The 17,541-nt window shown below is 45.5% G+C and overlaps 1 protein-coding gene across 5 annotated transcripts in view; it reads left to right on the top strand.

Annotated features, from left to right (window-relative positions):
• The window catches only part of zfhx3b (zinc finger homeobox 3b), a 219,310-nt gene that overhangs the window by 109,248 nt on the left and 92,521 nt on the right, over positions 1-17,541 (top strand). For all 5 annotated transcript variants that reach the window (XM_078175685.1, XM_033628824.2, XM_033628842.2 and 2 more), the window contains 2 exons: positions 14,288-16,804; positions 16,961-17,540. In XM_078175685.1, the coding sequence (XP_078031811.1) occupies positions 14,324-16,804; positions 16,961-17,540 (3,061 nt within the window). In that variant the 5' untranslated portion in view covers positions 14,288-14,323. The remainder of the gene's footprint in view (positions 1-14,287; positions 16,805-16,960; position 17,541) is intronic.

The following is a 17,541-nucleotide window of genomic DNA, read 5'->3' as shown; positions in this document are numbered from 1 at the left end:
AGGAGTTTATTTGCTTTCTGTTTGAAGAGGATACTGTAGTCCTGTTCAAAGCAGGATGTGAAGGCCACTTTTCTTTTGAGTATCTCCTCACGACTGAGCTCGGTGTCTAGGAAAAAACCCTCTTGTTGCATTACTTAGGTACACTGCTTTTTGCAAAGGAAACATCCATGCAAGTGAACAGTCAGCACTGGTCATAGTCAACCACTACTCACTTCATTCCCATCCCCAGTTCACTTGGTGCTGTCTTGTATCATTCTTACCTACTCAAAATAATACAACGTGAAGTGCATTGGTGTAATAGAATAAGTGATTCTTTGGTAGTTTCTAAGATGGTATATGTTAGGCAGGTCTACTTGCAGACTAGTGTGTGACTCATAAGGAAGGTAGAGGGGCTGGAAGCAGGAGAGAAGAGATAGTATATTTTATGGGTCCTCCCTACATACCTGCCCGAAGAGGGGAATGCATGACCGCACCCACGCAACTGCAGGCGTCGCGGCTAATTACCGATAATCATATGGTGATGGGCAGAACAAACAGATGTTCCTGCAAATACCCCCCCCCCTACACCTCAGCACACACCATCCACTTCTTTTTGTTGTACAAAAAAACATTTCTTAACCGAGCGATTAAACAGGCATGCTGTCAACATTAAGCAGCTTTCATTAAGACCCTGAACAGCATTTCTGATGCTTCTGCAAAAAGCACATCGCACTCCATCACCCACCCTCCTCTTACTCTGTCCCAATTAACACTCAGCCCCCATTACATTGATTGGGAGAGGTGTAGTATTGGCTAGGTGGGCCATGAGCACATTGATCACATTGACCCACCATGTGAACCATGAGAAAATGTTGAGCTGCAGATTTCTTACTCCCAACAGCGTATTGAAAAAAAAAAAATTGCCTATGGACATGAAGCTGTTGTATACTGCGTGTGTATATATTGGTTGAGTGTGTGTATTCATATACGTGTGCCTGTTCTTGTTGGGCGTGGCTGTGCTGTGTTGTGGCAGGTTTCAGGACACGCACTTTCATGTGGTTTTAAGGTCCTAACAGGCACACGCCACACCTATACTATATTCTTTGGGGGCCCTCGCAATAGAAGTCTTGTTTTCCCCCAACATCTAATCCTGCCTAGCCGCTTGTGTGCACAAACACACACAAACACACACACCCCCTTATAGTCAGTCAAAGGGCAAACCGCTGCTCCACCTCCTGAAGGTGCACCTGGCATCTGCAAGTCCACTCCAATTACATCTCCCTAATTACAGGTTATGAACCAATTAGTCACCCTCTCATTTTACACTGTCCCTATCACTCTCCCCCCTCACAGCTCAAATATGGGGGCATCTGTTAGAGATGGGACAGAGGGTCCTATCATTGACAACATGAGGGAGGTTGCTGGTCTTGGGCATTTGCTGGTCAGTGTATCTTGAGGGAGATTACATACTGTTGTTCTTTTTTTTTTAAGAAGAGATAATGGTTGACGTGTAAATACCTCATCCAGAACAGCTGTCTGGAGGCAGTTGCCTTAGCAAACTCCAACATGCACATACATTGTAAGAAACGCATACAGGGGATAATTTAAGCTGTCAACTTGTAATTTGTAGTGGCACTCAACTTGAACTTTCAGGGTGAGCCAGTTGGCCCTGCTCTAATTCTCACCTCCTTGCTAACATGTTTTTTCAGTGCATATGTGCAAGGAGGTGAGCACAAACATGGATAAACAAGTTTGCTCATGCTTACATGAATGAGTGGGTATTTTCTATTGTTGTCTTATGTTTTTTTGTGCTATCTGTGGTATGTTGTGATTTTTGTTTGTGTGTGAGTGAATATGTGTATGTGTGTGTTTTGCAGTGTATATGTCTATCCTCCCAGCCTTATGGCTTCATTCCCAGTTCTAGTTGGCATGTGTAAAGACTCTTAGCTATGCCCAGGACACTGGCATAGCAGCATGAGTGGAAACTCACTGCTCCATAGCGAGAATTCATTCACAATATGGCACTGTATCTCACTGCTATTTAGTCTCACATGCATACATATGACCCTTAAACATGGGTATGTGTGTCTTCACACACAGCTTGGTGCAGAGCTAGCAGCTTGGTGCTGTGAGTAAAATATTCCCTCGTTGTATGAGGGGATTGAATGGAACTGTCTTAAGGGCCCAGGGTTAAGATTCAAAGTGCTTTGTCTGTGATCTCCCAGCTTTCTGTTTCCTTTAGTATTCTGATAGCACTCTTCCCAGAGCTAGATCTTGTTTATCTTGTTTGCTGGCATGCTCTTTCAATGTCAAAACAATGACATCATTAATTAAATGTGTATTAAATCTGCAGCTCTGGAGGACCACTAGGCAGTGCTGAAACTACTGCCACTAAGTCAGGTTTATTTCCCTGTGAAAAAAACATGTTTGTTTTTTTGTCAGTGCATTAATATGGGACGATTATGCAAATGTGTTTTGCCAATATTTGTATGTGGCCATGTGTTTTCTGCATCTTTCCTTGTATTATTCCTGTGGTTACTCCTGTTACCTGCCTCCTAGTCCTAAATATCAATGTAATGATGTAATCCATGGAGGGAAGGTAAACAGTGTTTTCCAGTTCCAAACAAAGACTTAACTTAACACAAACATCCATCAGATGTCATTTATAGGGTCTCATCCTCTTTCCCACATTTAGAATGAGGTCTTCTTTTACTTTACTTCCCTCTACTAAAGATAACCTCAAATCCATGAATAGATTTTTCTCTATTCTGTACAGTAAACGTAGCAGTTTTTATGCCCTTGACACATGCTCCCTCTGACAGACTGAATCAATGAATGTTATGTGTCATAGGAGTAATGCTGTGGTCCTCTTCACATGCTGTTTTCCTGCGAGAGGCCTCCGTCATTGGCTTGAGCCCCTGATCCTGAGGCTAATTACCCAGCAATGTAAATTACAGTAGGATTGAGCTGAACCTGGGCTTCTTGCACTGTCCCTTCATCTGCTTTTCCTTCATTCGTTTCTCTGTATGTTGCCCTCTTGTCCTCAAGCCTCCACTCCATCTAAGCTCTCCATTGTGGCTGCTACCTAATAAGAGCAAGACATCATACCGTCCCCATCTGTGAAAGCCCACGACCAAATCCCAAGCAGATGATAAATCATTATCCTCACTCTTTACCTCCCTTTGTCGCTCCTCACTTTGTTTTTCACAGTGCTCTTTCCTTTGAGCATTCTGTCTTCCTGCCTTTGTGTCTTGTCTATCTGTCTGAGGACTCATCCCATACATGTAAAGCTCAGAGTGAGAATATATTTAATATTCAAGTGTAAAGCTCTGGGGTGGGCTGGTGGAGTGGCGGAAAACTGGAGCGCTGGCTAGTTTAATATGCTTACACATGCATGCATCCAAGTCAATGCAAACCTTCACGTGCACTAAAGATGTGTGCCTGTCCTCTGAGGAATGTGTGGGCTCTCTTGCAGTTCTTGACCTTCAGACCTCGGGCTCACGTGACTGAAATTCCACTCACACACATATAGCCCACCGCATACAGTACGCTCGCACAACAAACATGCACTCAGCTTTTTTTATCTCCTTGCTCAGAAATAGAACATACACCACTTGAAATCTGTAATGATACCCACAAGCCCCCACAGATAAGAAAGCTCATTGATAATTGGCGGCAAACAGCAACCACTAAAATATTGGTTGTTCATAGGCTTTTGATCCCATGAATCCATGTAGCGTGGGTGCTCCAGTGTTCCCCTACCCTAGCCTCAGTGGTGCTACGCTGTGCTCAGCAGGCTGCCCAGCTGGGGCCCAGATGTGGCAGCCATGTCATGCGGAGCTGAGAGGCAGAAGATAAGAGGCTGATGGTAGGCCTGCTCCTTGGTCTTGGGTCTGTTCCGCAGCGGTTCAACTAGATGTTGCGGTCGGTGCGATCTGAACTTTGACAGCCCATGTCATGCTTAATGCCTCACTTCCCAAATACAGCTCAGTAGGGCTGATTTATATCTACCAGGTGCTACAGTGTGCAAGCAGCTCTGGGATGAGAGGAGGCATGTGGCCATTTCATTAAGGCAGATGAACAAGGGCTGCAGTGTGTGTGTGGAGATGAGGGGCAGGAGGCTGGTCTTTCTCAAATATAGCTCCACAGCACTGTAGCTGTCACAACACTCAGACCAGGCCAGGAGAGGAAGAAGAGGAACTTATTAACACGCTCTGCATTTCTTAAAATATCACACCGGTTTTTGCCTCTCCCTGCCTCTCATTTGTCTGTTTCCCCCCAGCCCGTAGAGATAGGATTTTTGAATGTGTTTCCAGCTCATGGGCATCTGCCTTCCCAGATCAAAGTGCTTGGACACTTGTACACACCAGCGTGCCAAGTTTTGGTGCAAGCTCTGAGCTGCCAACAGCTTTAATGGTCATATATTTGTTGATTTTCTTTCAGCTGCTGTGCAGTAAATATGCTTTGACTCTGCCCCTTGCTCTATTTTTGTCGGCCATGCTTGCCACCCAAGCCTCATCTCTCACACACAGGCACACACACACACACACACACACACACACACACCTTCTAGCTATTCAACACAGGGGTAGACGTTATCTAATCGGAACTGCTTCATTGTTTGCATTAGCGTTTTAGAATGGGGTTATTCTGTTTCCGTTTTGTAGGTTGATGGCAGCAGCTTTCCCTCATGTTCGACAGGTCTCCCTGGAGGTCTGTGGCTCAGAACAGAACTCAGATTTAGTGCATATGAACACTTATGATTACTGCTGCACGAGGAACTGTTGTCTTTTAGTCACACTTTAGCTCTTTATTTCCTGCCAAACTGTAGCGTTTTTCCTCACACAAGGGTCTCTGAACAGCATGGTCGGCTTTGTCAGTGCTCAACATAGCTACAGAAATGCCGTTTGATGTTCCTCGCACACTTCAGAGTCAAGTGCTGAGGTGTCTTTCAGCATTGCCCTCCAGGCCACCTTGTTACACACTTAACAAGTTGTTTTCTTTTTTGTTTTTCTTCCCTTTTCCTCTGTTGACAGTTCCTCATCACTGCTCTACTCAGAAGGAATGCACATCACCTTCCAAGGTTTGCCTTGGAATCTGTCCTTGTAAACTGTAGGGCAAGCGCCGCTCTCCTTTCAAGATGACGATTGCATCAAGATCTGATTTATGAGGGCTTTGTTTATAAAGTGCCAGTGTAAAGAGTAGGCATCCCATTGGCATGTAAACTAGCGCTCAGTGGGCTTTTCTTTCCGAAGACACATTATTGTTCCTTTTTTATGTCTAAATTAAATAACTCTAAGATGTATGCAGTGGAATGTAAAATACAATTTGGTGACTCTGTTTTTCTTCGTTGGGAATGAGAGTAATCTGAATATGATAAATGTAATTCCAGCTGCTAGATCCCCCCCCTGTTTATTCCCAATGAATGATCCTGGTTAGCCACACAGCTCACTGTAAAAGTGGCACATGCTGTGACTAAGTGTGAGCACTCACTGGAGATGTATGCCACTGTGGCACAAGAATAGCCATGTGTAAGAAGTCAGTGATGTTCATTAGGGATCCTTTTAATATTCATAGCAGGCTTGCTATCGCACTCCTTTGTCATTCTCAAGTATAAAACAGTCTTTGTTTTTAGAGTTTGAGACTATTGTCTCGCTTTGCTTTGATTTTACCGTGTCTTTAGACATCCAGTGTCCCAACATTTTTTGTTCACTTCCTCTTTTAAAACACAGGGCACATTATTCTTTTAACTTTATTAACTCTCATAATTCAGCGGGGGAAGGGGGCAATAGAAAACACTTTTCCCCATGAGGTTTATTGTTTAAAACGGGTGCAGTTCTTTCCCAGGATAAGGGCTTCAGCTAAGCAGAGAGGAATTTGGGCCAGGCCTCATAAAAAAAGTATTTGTGTACCAGAAAGATTTTCGCTTTTCCTTTCTAAATCTTTGTCATTAATGACTTTAGCAAATGTGAAGTGGGGAGTGAATGGCTCGGCTGTGCAGGGTCTTCAAAGGAACCCTCTAATTATTTATCCAGGATATCCTACTCTAGAATTAGAGGCCAGGTCACGATTGGCTTTCATGCCTTTTTTTTCTGCAAAGAAATAATTTCCACAGAATGGTTTCACTGGGACACCCTCTAATCCCTGCTCTATGTGCGTATGTGTGTGTGTGTGTGGTGGGGTATGTGCACACACAAGCATATGCATGTGGGACTGCACCACTCCTTGGTATGAGGTGCGTAAAAGAGATAGTAAGTTTCCATTTTCCACACATAACACTGCATGACTTTCCACATCTCTGCTCTCACCCGAGACAGCTTTCACCCACATTACTCAGGTTTCCTGGTCATTTGGCCCTCACATGCCTTCTAAAAGGGATCTTATCACCCTACTCAGGTTTAGACACTTAACCGAACACTGAGCCTAACCCTCAGACTTCTGGCACTGCCTCACTGCTGCACTGCTGAGCCTCTGTGTGACTTAACTCATCTCAAAGGGTGTCCCAGCTTATCCACTTAACCACATTATAGATTTACTATTTTCTGTTTGCTGTATGGTCCGGGCCTGTAGACAGGAAATGCGACATTTAATTCATATGTTGGTGTTTTCTAAAATTCCCCTAAGCGCTTCGCTAAAGGAGCGTGTCCCTTTAAGAATGCTCCGCAGTGGATATTTGTCTAATTCCAGGTGCTAGTGAACCCTGTGTTTTACCAGGTGCAGAACTGGGTCATTACTAAGGTATTTGTTTTCCAGATTACACAGAAAGGCCTAGGATTATAAACATGTTATCCATGTCCCCTATCTGTCTGTCAAGGCATGATCCCTGCATGGAGTCTGGATCCTCGTCCACTGTATGCTCCTGTTTGCTGTCATGCCTGCTGGAGATCCCTTAGACCACGTTCCCGAGCTACCATGTTGTTCTGGGGGGCCAAATCCCCCTTCTCCGGTCTCTCTGTCAACACAGGCTTGGTATGCTGATCAGTGTCAGCTCTCCTTAATGGAAGTAGAAGTAGTGGTAATGACATCTCCCTGTTCGCCCCAATCCTTGCAATTCCTCAGGGTTTGGATGGCAGGGTAAGGGAGCTGTGGTGTGGTGATTGGGTTGTGGGGTATGTGTGTATGTGTGTGTTTGCGGTTAAGGGGGTCAAATTTAGCCACATAGCCACATACCCACTTAGCCGCTTAGCCATTGGTTGCTGGACAGCTGATGGTCTCTCCAAAACATTTACATAAAGCCCCACAATTGTGATAATAAACCGTTTTATCATTGGGCTCCCAATCAATAATGCGGCTTCTTAAGGTTTAATATTTCAATGGTATTGATCATTTTAACAACTGTGTTTGTGGTTGGCTTGCCTTAACTGCAGCGCGGCAAGAAGGTGTGTATGTGTGCATGTGTGTGTATGGCATCATGCGTTCTTTCCTTTAAGGCAATCATTTTCTAATATGATATAAATAAGTTTACCACCTACGAAAAGTAGAGTGATTCTATATTTCATGTTTTGCTCAGCTCGGCAGTCCTCTGTACATGCTGTTCTGTCCTTTACTTTCGTAACAACAACAACATTCCCAAATAAGTTGTGGTCATCGGTTCTCTTAACCCCCCCTCTGCCACCCTCATCCTGTTACTATAGGACAAATGTAATGGAGTGAGTGCAAACAGACGCTCCGAAAGCACTGTAGTTAGCAGATTTCACTTCCATCCTCTCTTGAGAGAACGTCTGCTTCCCGCAGATATAAATAGGGGCAGATTTGATAATTAGTAGAAATGAAGGTCCTGGGGCTCAAAGACTTTGATCAGCACATTTCCCCCTTGTCCCTGACCTTTCATTGGACATGTGTCTTTAGCTCTCTCACTTTCTCTCTGGCTCTATATCTCAATCTGACTTTCTCTATCTCCCTATCTCCCCTCTCTCTTCCCTGCTAATCTGCAAATGCTGCAGACACAGTTATACACACTGAGTCATACATACTGTGTATCTACATGTATCTTTATGGGATTTTGAAATGTTTTACCTTTAGAAATCTTCCCAAGGATCATAATCGGTGTGTTGTTTTCTGATTGATTAGTGCCAGACAGACCAGTGTACAAAGTATCAAGTGTTCTCTCAGCTTTTCTGCATTCCTCACTATGGGAAAGTCAGCACTGCACGCTAAAGGATGTGAGGTTCCACGTCAGACTGTTGCAAATCATTCAATATCCATGTCTGTTAGTCTAAAATTGAGCAGAAATGGGGGATGTGTATCTAAATAATCTGATAAGAATTTGAAAGACACAGCTCGAAGTTATCTCTCTCTCCCTCTCTGTCTGTCTTGCAATTACAGACACCCCACTGTGCACGAGTGTGTGCTGTGTGCACTGGGTTGCCTGGGGGCGAATGTTAGCTTGTGCCCGATAGCCCCTCTCTGATTATACATCAATACCTTAATTCCAAGGATAATTAATGCTCTTATAAATTACAAAGCTTTCTAAACAAACCACACGGGACATAACAGGAAAATAATACAGTGCAGTCTTTCAGCATGGTTTGTAAATGAAGAAAGATAGCTCGTGGCTGCTGTAATAAGAAGTTACTTTTGCATAAATTAAAATAGCCTCTGCTTTGTTTTACTCTTAATCTGGCACTCCTCAGAATCCTGGTTGTCATTTTCTTTTTAGTATCACTCTTTAAAGGTTCGCTGCAACTTTTTGGCAAACATGTTTTTCTTTTGCAAAAACAGTCTCTAACAGCGTGCATATTTAAATAGAATGTATTCTGTCTGCTCTTCCTTTTATCTCTTCCCCTGTACTGAGGTTTGAGTGAAATGATATGAGCCTTCTCACATTTGTACTCCTAGTATACCACAGAAGCCCCCCCATGCTGCTTGCTAATTGGCGGGAGACTGGGAGCTTCCTGCTGTGTGTTCGCTGCTTCCCTTTGCTTTGCCACCCCACCAGGTCTTTCACCAACACTCTGCAGAACCCAGTAATTAACCCTCAGCTAATTAACTACTTCTAATTACACCAGCACGCTGTTTCTATCACATCCTCCAAAACTGAGGAAACACTCTAGTGCCATGTGTAAATCCCCTCTAGAGGGTTTTGGAAGTTAGCTGAGCTCCAATCAGATCATTTAATCAGACTGCCCCTGTGTACGAGCACCATACAGTTCTGCTCTGTGATTTCAACGCTACTCTGCCTTAAATCACTTCTCTTCCGTTCTGCAATATGGAATGGATTAGCAGAATTTGATGGCGTTGCGTAAAGGGTAAAATCATTTTCAAGGTTCTATTTCAGGTCTATTAACAAAGGAGGCAATTGATACTACAAACAAATCAATTTTGCCTTTTCTGGCCAGTATTACTAGTGCAAAATGGTTACTAAAATTGAGTGCTGTGAAACTAAAACAATCAGCACATTGCCTCCTGGGTATTTGAGTTGCTCTTATTGTAATCAGCAAGGATTATTTTAGCTGTAAGTGATATATTTGTTTCAATACCAGTTTAATGCGTAACATACACATACAGAAGAATATTAATGAAATCTGCGAGCTGCAGTCTTGTCTCTGTAGCACCTAATGCATCTAGGTTTCCACTGGCTGTAACATGACAAAAGCTGCATGCCTCAGTTCTGCTATCTCTGAGAAATACTCCCAGACATGCCAGTGACCGGCTCCCTCCACTCACACACACTCATGTAAACACACAGTACTGTTCCTCCCCGCCTCAGACTCAACACAGCCACGGCTATTTCTGTTCCACAGACTGATAGCTCCTACTGAAGATCATTGATTTTACGGGAAGCCCTGTTTACAGGCTGAGTGCCATCGACCTGAGGTGACTTTTTGCCTCCTGCAGTTGGAGCAATACTGGAGCACCCTTATGTCTGCATTAGCAGAATAGCAGACAGAATATTTACAGCACACAATAAACAACAATGCTGCACATGGTTAATTGTCTGATTAACAGTGTTGTGGATCAAAAAGAACAAGAACTTCATGTACCTAATAGAATTATAATGGTCCTTTGTGTGTAGCAGTGGTTGAAAAACTTTTTTTGGCTCACAACACCCTGACAAAGGGACCCTGTGATAGCACTGAAAGATTTCCCCTTTTAGACTGTTTGAATCATTGTCATTGTTTTGTATTTCATAAAAAGTAGTTGATTAACATTAGGTGTTTTAATGACATTAAGAGTATAATATAAATGATTTCATGCCTTTATTTATTTTTGATTCTGTACAGCAAATCAGCTTGTGACAGCAGTCTGCCAGTTTTGTGCCACACTTGCACACTCAGATGTCGCATAGTTATTCCCCAGGTGAATATCAGGTTTTTGTATTAGATATAGGCTCGCAGGCTACAATTAGTTTTGGCAGAGAATAGAGAGCAGAGTAGAGAAAGGCACAATGAGACATTTGATGCGCAGTGTTAGAAATATAAATTCCCTCACTGTAAGAGCGCGGTACTGAAACCAGAATTTACCAAGCCATGTCAGGCATTAAAATGGACTTATGTTTAAGAGTGCAATACATGCACGCCTTTATTGGTGATTAATTGGAACAAACCTAGAAGATAAACCCGGGCCTCACTCTGCCTGAGGACTACAATGGTTCCCCCATCAATGAGCATGTCCCTCGTGCAACATCAAAGGCCTTCCCTTGCTTTATCAATAAGAACCCTTCCTTCCCACATCTTCCTGTAACTTGCTTAGTGTTCACGCCATTGATTTTCCAATAAGCGCCCCTTACCCTGCGGTGGCTGGCCAGGCTCTGTGATGGCTCAGAGACCAGACACAGACAGGCAACATCACTGAGGGACAATTGAAAATCAGATCTGGTGTATTGTTAGGGGGTCTTACAGACGTGTTAAGGAACAGTGTTTTTCCGTTTTTAAAGAGGTGTTCCCTCACTGCTGACGTCTGTGCGGATATGAGTAAGGGTCTGGGCTGCGTCCCGCCCATAGCCCAGCAGTATTCACAGTTAGAGCTGAGTCAGAGCTAATTCCCTCAGGAAACCCTGGAGAGCAGGGTCCTCTGGAGGCAAGGCCAGGCCTTCAGGCAGGTGATCAGGCATGCTTATAATCAGATGGTTCCTTAGCCTTTAATTCCTCCCTCAGTTGGCCGGTAAATCCCACCTAATGAAAGGACCCATAACTTATAACTTATCTCATTTTCCATCCCTACCAAATGACATCCAGACCCACTCTCTGACAGTGTTCATTAGGACTGAGGCCTTTTCACAAGGTTCAATCTTATCTGCTTTGTTAGTGTGGTGGGAGGAGGTGGAGTATGACTTTTTATTGTTTTGTCAGAGGAGAGAGAAAGACAGAGAGCAGGGGGACCCTGGCATAAAGCCTTTGAAGGCAGGTGGCAGCAGGAGTGTGAGTTCTACAGTCAGGATCTGTGCGTCGACATGCTCTCCCTCAGATCAGCTCAGGAATCCAGCCTTTTCTTCCCTCTGATTATCTCTTATTGTCAGCAAAGGCTTGTTTTGGCTGCGTACAGCCTGCTTATTGTCAACTCAGTGGGCCCACATTCAAAATTACGATACAACACAAGGGCAGAGGCCATGGCGGGATCACTCGTGTTGTGCAATCAGCACCAGTGCCAGTATGCAAAAGAAAATTACAACTTTTCTGCGTATTACTGTGTATAACTTTGCATAATACCACTCAGCAGTAGTCACCTTTAGTGGGCTGCTCCATCATTTTGATTTGTGGTTATTAACACAGTCAGCACACAGAGACACTGGCCTCCTCCACTTCCCCTCTTCTTCGACCGCGTCTCTTTGTCTGTCTCCCCGACTTGTTTAGTGCCTCCCAGAGATTAAAGCTTTTCCTGCTTTAAACAGGTGTCACTGAGCCAGGCAGACCTCCGAGAGACAAACAGCGTTATATCAGTTGGCCCATCTGCGACTTGCCGACTCCAGACAATCCCATTGCTCATCAGTAACCACTGCAGGTTATTGAATTACACCATCTTGATTTTAAAGGGCAATCCTGTTTTCTGTAAGCAGTGGACACACCAAGCTGGCTCAGAGCTCCAGCACTGATCAAGAGTCATCGTGTTATCCTGTCTACTGCTAATTGCTTCAGGAATCTTACAGCAGTAATAGGAATGGATGGGTACATACACTCACTACAGTGCACTGTAGCCACTGTGTTCAGACTCAGGACCATGCAAAGATGAGAGTAGAGAACTTTAGAGGTCATTGTGAACTAACCGTCTTAACTACTAGCTGTGCATGTGAGCCCAGTGTTCCCAGGCCTGGTCGAGACAGGCAGTGGAATCTGGAGGAGGGGCTGATGGAATAGATTACAGGAACAAGGTGTGAAACACTCCATGCTCAGACAGGACACATGGAGACTTTTTCCTATGAGGCAGTCCTTTTAGACAAGTCACACTTTCTGCTCTTTTTTTTTTTTTTTCATTTCATTTTTGTACAGTTTATCCACATGCTTTTAGTTTGAAGAATCACTGTCTGTTTGACATGTGGCATTTTTTTTTTCTTGCATTACTCTCACTGCCCTCAGTCCATTTGTGTGAAATGGCTATTGAGCTCATAGCCTCTTATTAATGGAGCAGATAATAAATACAGACCAGTAAGGGCTAGTATCCCCTCACTCAATATGGCAGCCTTCTCTAAATCATGTCTGGCTGTATAAAGCAATCTTGTTAATAAGCCAGCCGGTCTAATATCTTTCATTTTATATGCAAAGCAAGGCAAGGGTCATCGGGGTTAGCATCTGTAGTGTGTAGAGAAAACAATCAAGTGGACCGTTCTGACAGAAAATGAATGTCCGCGGGTATTTATGACAATAACATCTACATCATCTTTGCAGTCATATTGTAAATTTAACCAAAGTCATTGCTCTTTTGTTAAAATGCTTCTTTATTTATTGTGACTTTGCCCACAATGTGCTCCTCTGGCCTGTCATCCTGAAGTCCAAATACAAAAGCATAAAATGGAAGTCCATTATTTTTGTAGTGTGAGTGCATATAGACTAGAGAGGTCTCAGGTATGTTGCGTGGGAGGAGAGCTTCATCAGACATTCATGAAGAGGCAGACAGACATTATCAATCTCTCCTCTCCCTCAGTGGTTAATATGTTAGGGTGTGGGGGTAGACTCCATTCTGATCACAGCTGAAATTTGCATCCCTAAGTAAATAAGTAAATAAATCAAGTGCAAGCAGTGAATGTGCTAATCAACCGGGACATGGCGGTGAGCTTGGTGCCGGGAAACTTTGCTCATGTAATATTCAGTACTGGTGGGTTAAAGGGCAGCCCAGAGTTATTGGTTTCAGCCCGATTGCCCCCTTTAATCAATGTTGGCTGCATCCCTTTAATAAAATTATTAGCTCAGCAGTATCTTGAGCTATCATTTTATCTCTTCTGCGCTCTAAATTGCAGCCTGTGTTGGGCCTCTCAGATGCTCGGGGCATGGCCAGCTCCCGAAAGCTCAGCTCCCATTTATTATTTTAGAGGCGGAGGATGGCTGGAGTGTTTGAAACCAGGCTGAGCGTAGAGGTTATTGGATGCAAGATCTAAACACAGCTGCAGCGAAGTCCCAACCCAGCTTATGTATTTTGGGCTCATAGAAAATACAGCCTTTTATTGCTCTTGTTAAAGTTCATACACATCTATATCAATAGTGTGCATGTATTCTTCTTATATGTACACAACTTTGGAGCGATAATGGTGATGTTGCTGTTCAGAATGTCTTTTTTTAGATGCAGTTTTCCCTTTTTCTCCCAGTTATGTAAATGTACAATGTGCTGATGGGTGGCTTCTCAGTGTCTAATTATCTCACAGGGAATCTATTTGATCCATTAAGTTAGCCTGTTTCTCCTTTTTTCTGACTGCAAGTTAATTAAAAACGGATGTAGGATTTGCAGAATATAAGATTAGGGGTGTTGTTTGGAAGGTGAAGATAAAAGATGGTACCTTCCTGATATGGCAGGAAGATGAATCATGGACGGCTTATTAGTGCTTGTCTCAGGTATTGTGTTTAAGTACCTAATCTAGCGTAATGAGCATGGTGTCATTTTTCCAATTATATCTCAGACTTTTGTCTCTCACCCAGTGTGCTATACATTTGATTTCCTTCTTTTGGGGTTCTTAAACATAGCGTCTCCCTCACATTTTTTTTTGTATCTGATCTTTTCTTAATAGGCGGAGTATTATTTTGGAATATATAAACATTTATGTTTCCAACAATGGTATTTTAAATGTGATGAGTTGTATGCTCTCATGTATGTATGTCTGTGTTTACATTTAACATGCCAAACACAACAATAACCTCTCATCTCACCCAATTTGTGTCTGCAGGCCTGGATGCGATGAACGCCTCATGTAGGCATCAGCATGGACAGCTGTGAGTCTCCTGTGGTTTCTGGGACAGACGATGGGCTCGGCTCCTCCCAGCAGCAGCAACCACCACAGCCCTGGAACGATCACTCTAGCTCACAGGTCCCTTGCACCAACCAGGCCCCTTCCCTGGACCCCCTGTCTCTCTCTGCTCCCTACCCTTCTCAACCCCAAAATCCCAGTGCGCCTCATGACGGGGTGAGAGAACTACAGTCCCAGCAGCAGCAGCCAAAACAGACATCACCCCAGGCCCACCGTGATAGCTCTGCCACAGGCCAGCTGCATCCCAGAAGACAGGGTCTTGAGGAAGAAGAGCAAGAGGGAGTGAGCTGTGGTGAAGAGGCAGAATCTGAGGACTTAGATGAAATGGAGATTGACAGCTGTTTCCCAAGTCTTCAACCCTTTCCTGGGGTGCCGATGGCTTCAGGGGGAGGAGGCATGCCCACTCTTTTGCGACATCAGCCCACACGACAGCAGGGAGCACCTGAGAGTGGGAGTGAGGAAGGAGAGGAGGAAGAGGAAGAGGAGAGTAGTGATGTGGAGAACCTGGCTGGAGAGATAGTCTACCAGCCAGACGGCTCAGCCTACATTGTGGAGAGCCTCAGTCAGTTGATCCAAAGTGGTGGGGGCATGGTACCCAGCCTGCTTCCCACAAACTCTCTCACCAGTGGGGGAAAACCGGGGGAACCTGCTGGGACTTCATCCTCGGTCTACCCTCAGATCATCAACACGTTCCACATAGCCTCGTCCTTCGGGAAGTGGTTTGGCAATTCAGACCAAGGTTTCCCCAATACCTCAACCATGGCAGGCCTCAGCCCTGTCCTGCACAGTTTCCGTGTCTTCGATGTGCGGCACAAAAGCAACAAGGATTACCTGAACAGCGATGGGTCTGCCAAGAAGTCCTGTGTATCCAAAGATGTTCCCAACAACGTGGATTTCTCCAAATTTGATGGACTAGCCCTGTATGGCAAGGGTAAGCCCATTCTCATGTGTTTTCTCTGCAAGCTGTCCTTTGGCTATGCGCGTTCCTTTGCCACTCATGCCGTCCATGATCACCGCATGACACTGTGTGAGGACGAGCGGCAGCTGCTAGGGGACAAGCAGGCATCTGCCATCATCCAGGGCATTGGGAAGGACAAAGAGCCCCTCATCAGTTTCCTGGAACCAAAAAATAAGAGCACTCCTCTGCCACCTACCCTGCTCCCCATTAACTCTGGCCAGAGCTTCTATGGCACATTTAGTGGTGTCCATCTGGAGCCTGGAAACAGCAGCAGGGACAGCGAGACCCTCCTCAACAAAGACTCTGACTCTGGCCTCCAGCAACAGCAGCAGCAACAAACCCCACTAAGCTCGGTCCTCTCTCTTGGAGGGCTGAGCATTCCCAAAGCGTCCACTCTTACCTCATCCCCAGGCTCTGCCAAAGACTCCAGTGCCCTGCCCAAACAGGGAGGGAGAACAGAGGAGCCTGCTGGGAAAGAGTTGGCATGCAAGGGAGAGGATGGGGACACTGAGGGACATGAAAACAAGGCGCACCTATCGAGCCAGATGGGGGGCTCGGAAGAAGAAGAGGAACTGTTATTAGGGGAGGAGGAAGACGAGGTGGAGGCAGAAAGCACTGCAGTGGCCTGTGGTGGTAACAGTAGCAGCGGCGGGGGTGAAGCGGGGGAACCAGCTGTCTCAAACCAAAGCATTTCCAAATCTCCTTTATTAATGCCTAGTAGCGCTCTCCAGCCTTCTGCCTGCACCTCTGCGGTCAGTTCCACACTCAACAGCAAAGCCCCTGCTTCCACTTCCTCCTCTGTCAAGAAAGAGGGTTCAGCTGCAGACGGTGGGGGGAGGACCTCAGAGCTCCCTCTGAGCTTTAACTGCCAGGGGCCCACTGTTCCCATGGCAATGGCGGCAGCTGCCGTCAGAAGGAGCGAGGATGACACTGCTGGCACTTCCTCCTCACCTCTGTCCTCCAATGCTGCTGCTGATGAAAGTGCCAATCGAGATAGTGCCACAGCTCCAGAACCAAATGATTGCCCGGCAGAGGGAGAGGAGGAAAATGGAGCCCTTCTGCACCATCACCACATGCACCACCATCATCATCACCTCCACCCTTCATCTCATGGCCACTCCCACCTCCCCCCAGGAGGCCCCTGTGACATGACGGGGATGGGCGAGTGTTCACAGAACCATGGGCCTGGTGGTAACGGAGGAAGTGGGGTAGAATGCCCTAAATGTGACACTGTTCTGGGTTCCTCACGCTCCTTAGGTGGGCACATGACCATGATGCATTCACGCAACTCTTGCAAGACACTCAAGTGTCCGAAATGCAACTGGCATTACAAGTACCAGCAGACGTTGGAGGCTCACATGAAAGAGAAGCACCCAGACTCTGGAGGCTCCTGTGCGTACTGCAGCAGTGGTCAGAGCCACCCTCGTCTGGCTCGTGGAGAAAGCTATACCTGTGGATACAAGCCCTTCAGGTGTGAGGTATGTAGCAAAGAAATGTGGCGATGCTCAATTTTAGTTTAAGTTGTTTTTGTGTTGTTGAGCCATTTAGGCTTATGTCAGATGTGAAATTATATTCAAAAGTAATATATGTATGCCTTTATTGCAGTTTAATGGAAAATGTCCTCTAATTTCTAGGTGTGTAACTACTCAACCACCACAAAGGGCAACCTAAGCATCCACATGCAGTCGGACAAGCACCTGAACAACATGCAGACCCTGCAGAATGGAGGCACCATTGGCTCTGCGCAGGAGCAGGTGTTTGGACATACCCCTGGAGGAGTGGTGGCTGTCCCCTCAGTGACCCAGGCCAGTAGCCATCACCCGCCCCACCACCACCCTACACAGTCCTCCACCCATATGGCTGGACCGTGTGGGGCCCCCTCCCCGACCAAGCCGAAGAGCAAACCTACTTGGCGGTGTGAGGTGTGCGACTACGAAACCAACGTGGCACGGAACCTGCGCATCCACATGACCAGCGAGAAGCACATGCACAACATGATGCTACTCCAGCAGAATGTGACTCAGATGCAGCATGGCCGACTTGGCCTGGGAGCCATGCCGTCACCATCTGAGGCTGAGCTCTACCAATATTACCTGACCCAGAACATGAGCCTTCCTCCAGGCCTCAAGATTGACCCAGCTGGAGCTGAGGCCCAGTTCCTGATGGGGAGCTTTCACCTGGATCCCAACATGGCTGCCCTGGCCCCTGCACTTGG

Source organism: Epinephelus lanceolatus, chromosome 2, assembly GCF_041903045.1.
Source record: "Epinephelus lanceolatus isolate andai-2023 chromosome 2, ASM4190304v1, whole genome shotgun sequence".
NCBI lineage: Eukaryota > Metazoa > Chordata > Actinopteri > Perciformes > Serranidae > Epinephelus > Epinephelus lanceolatus.
This window is presented reverse-complemented; position numbering and strand designations above follow the sequence as displayed.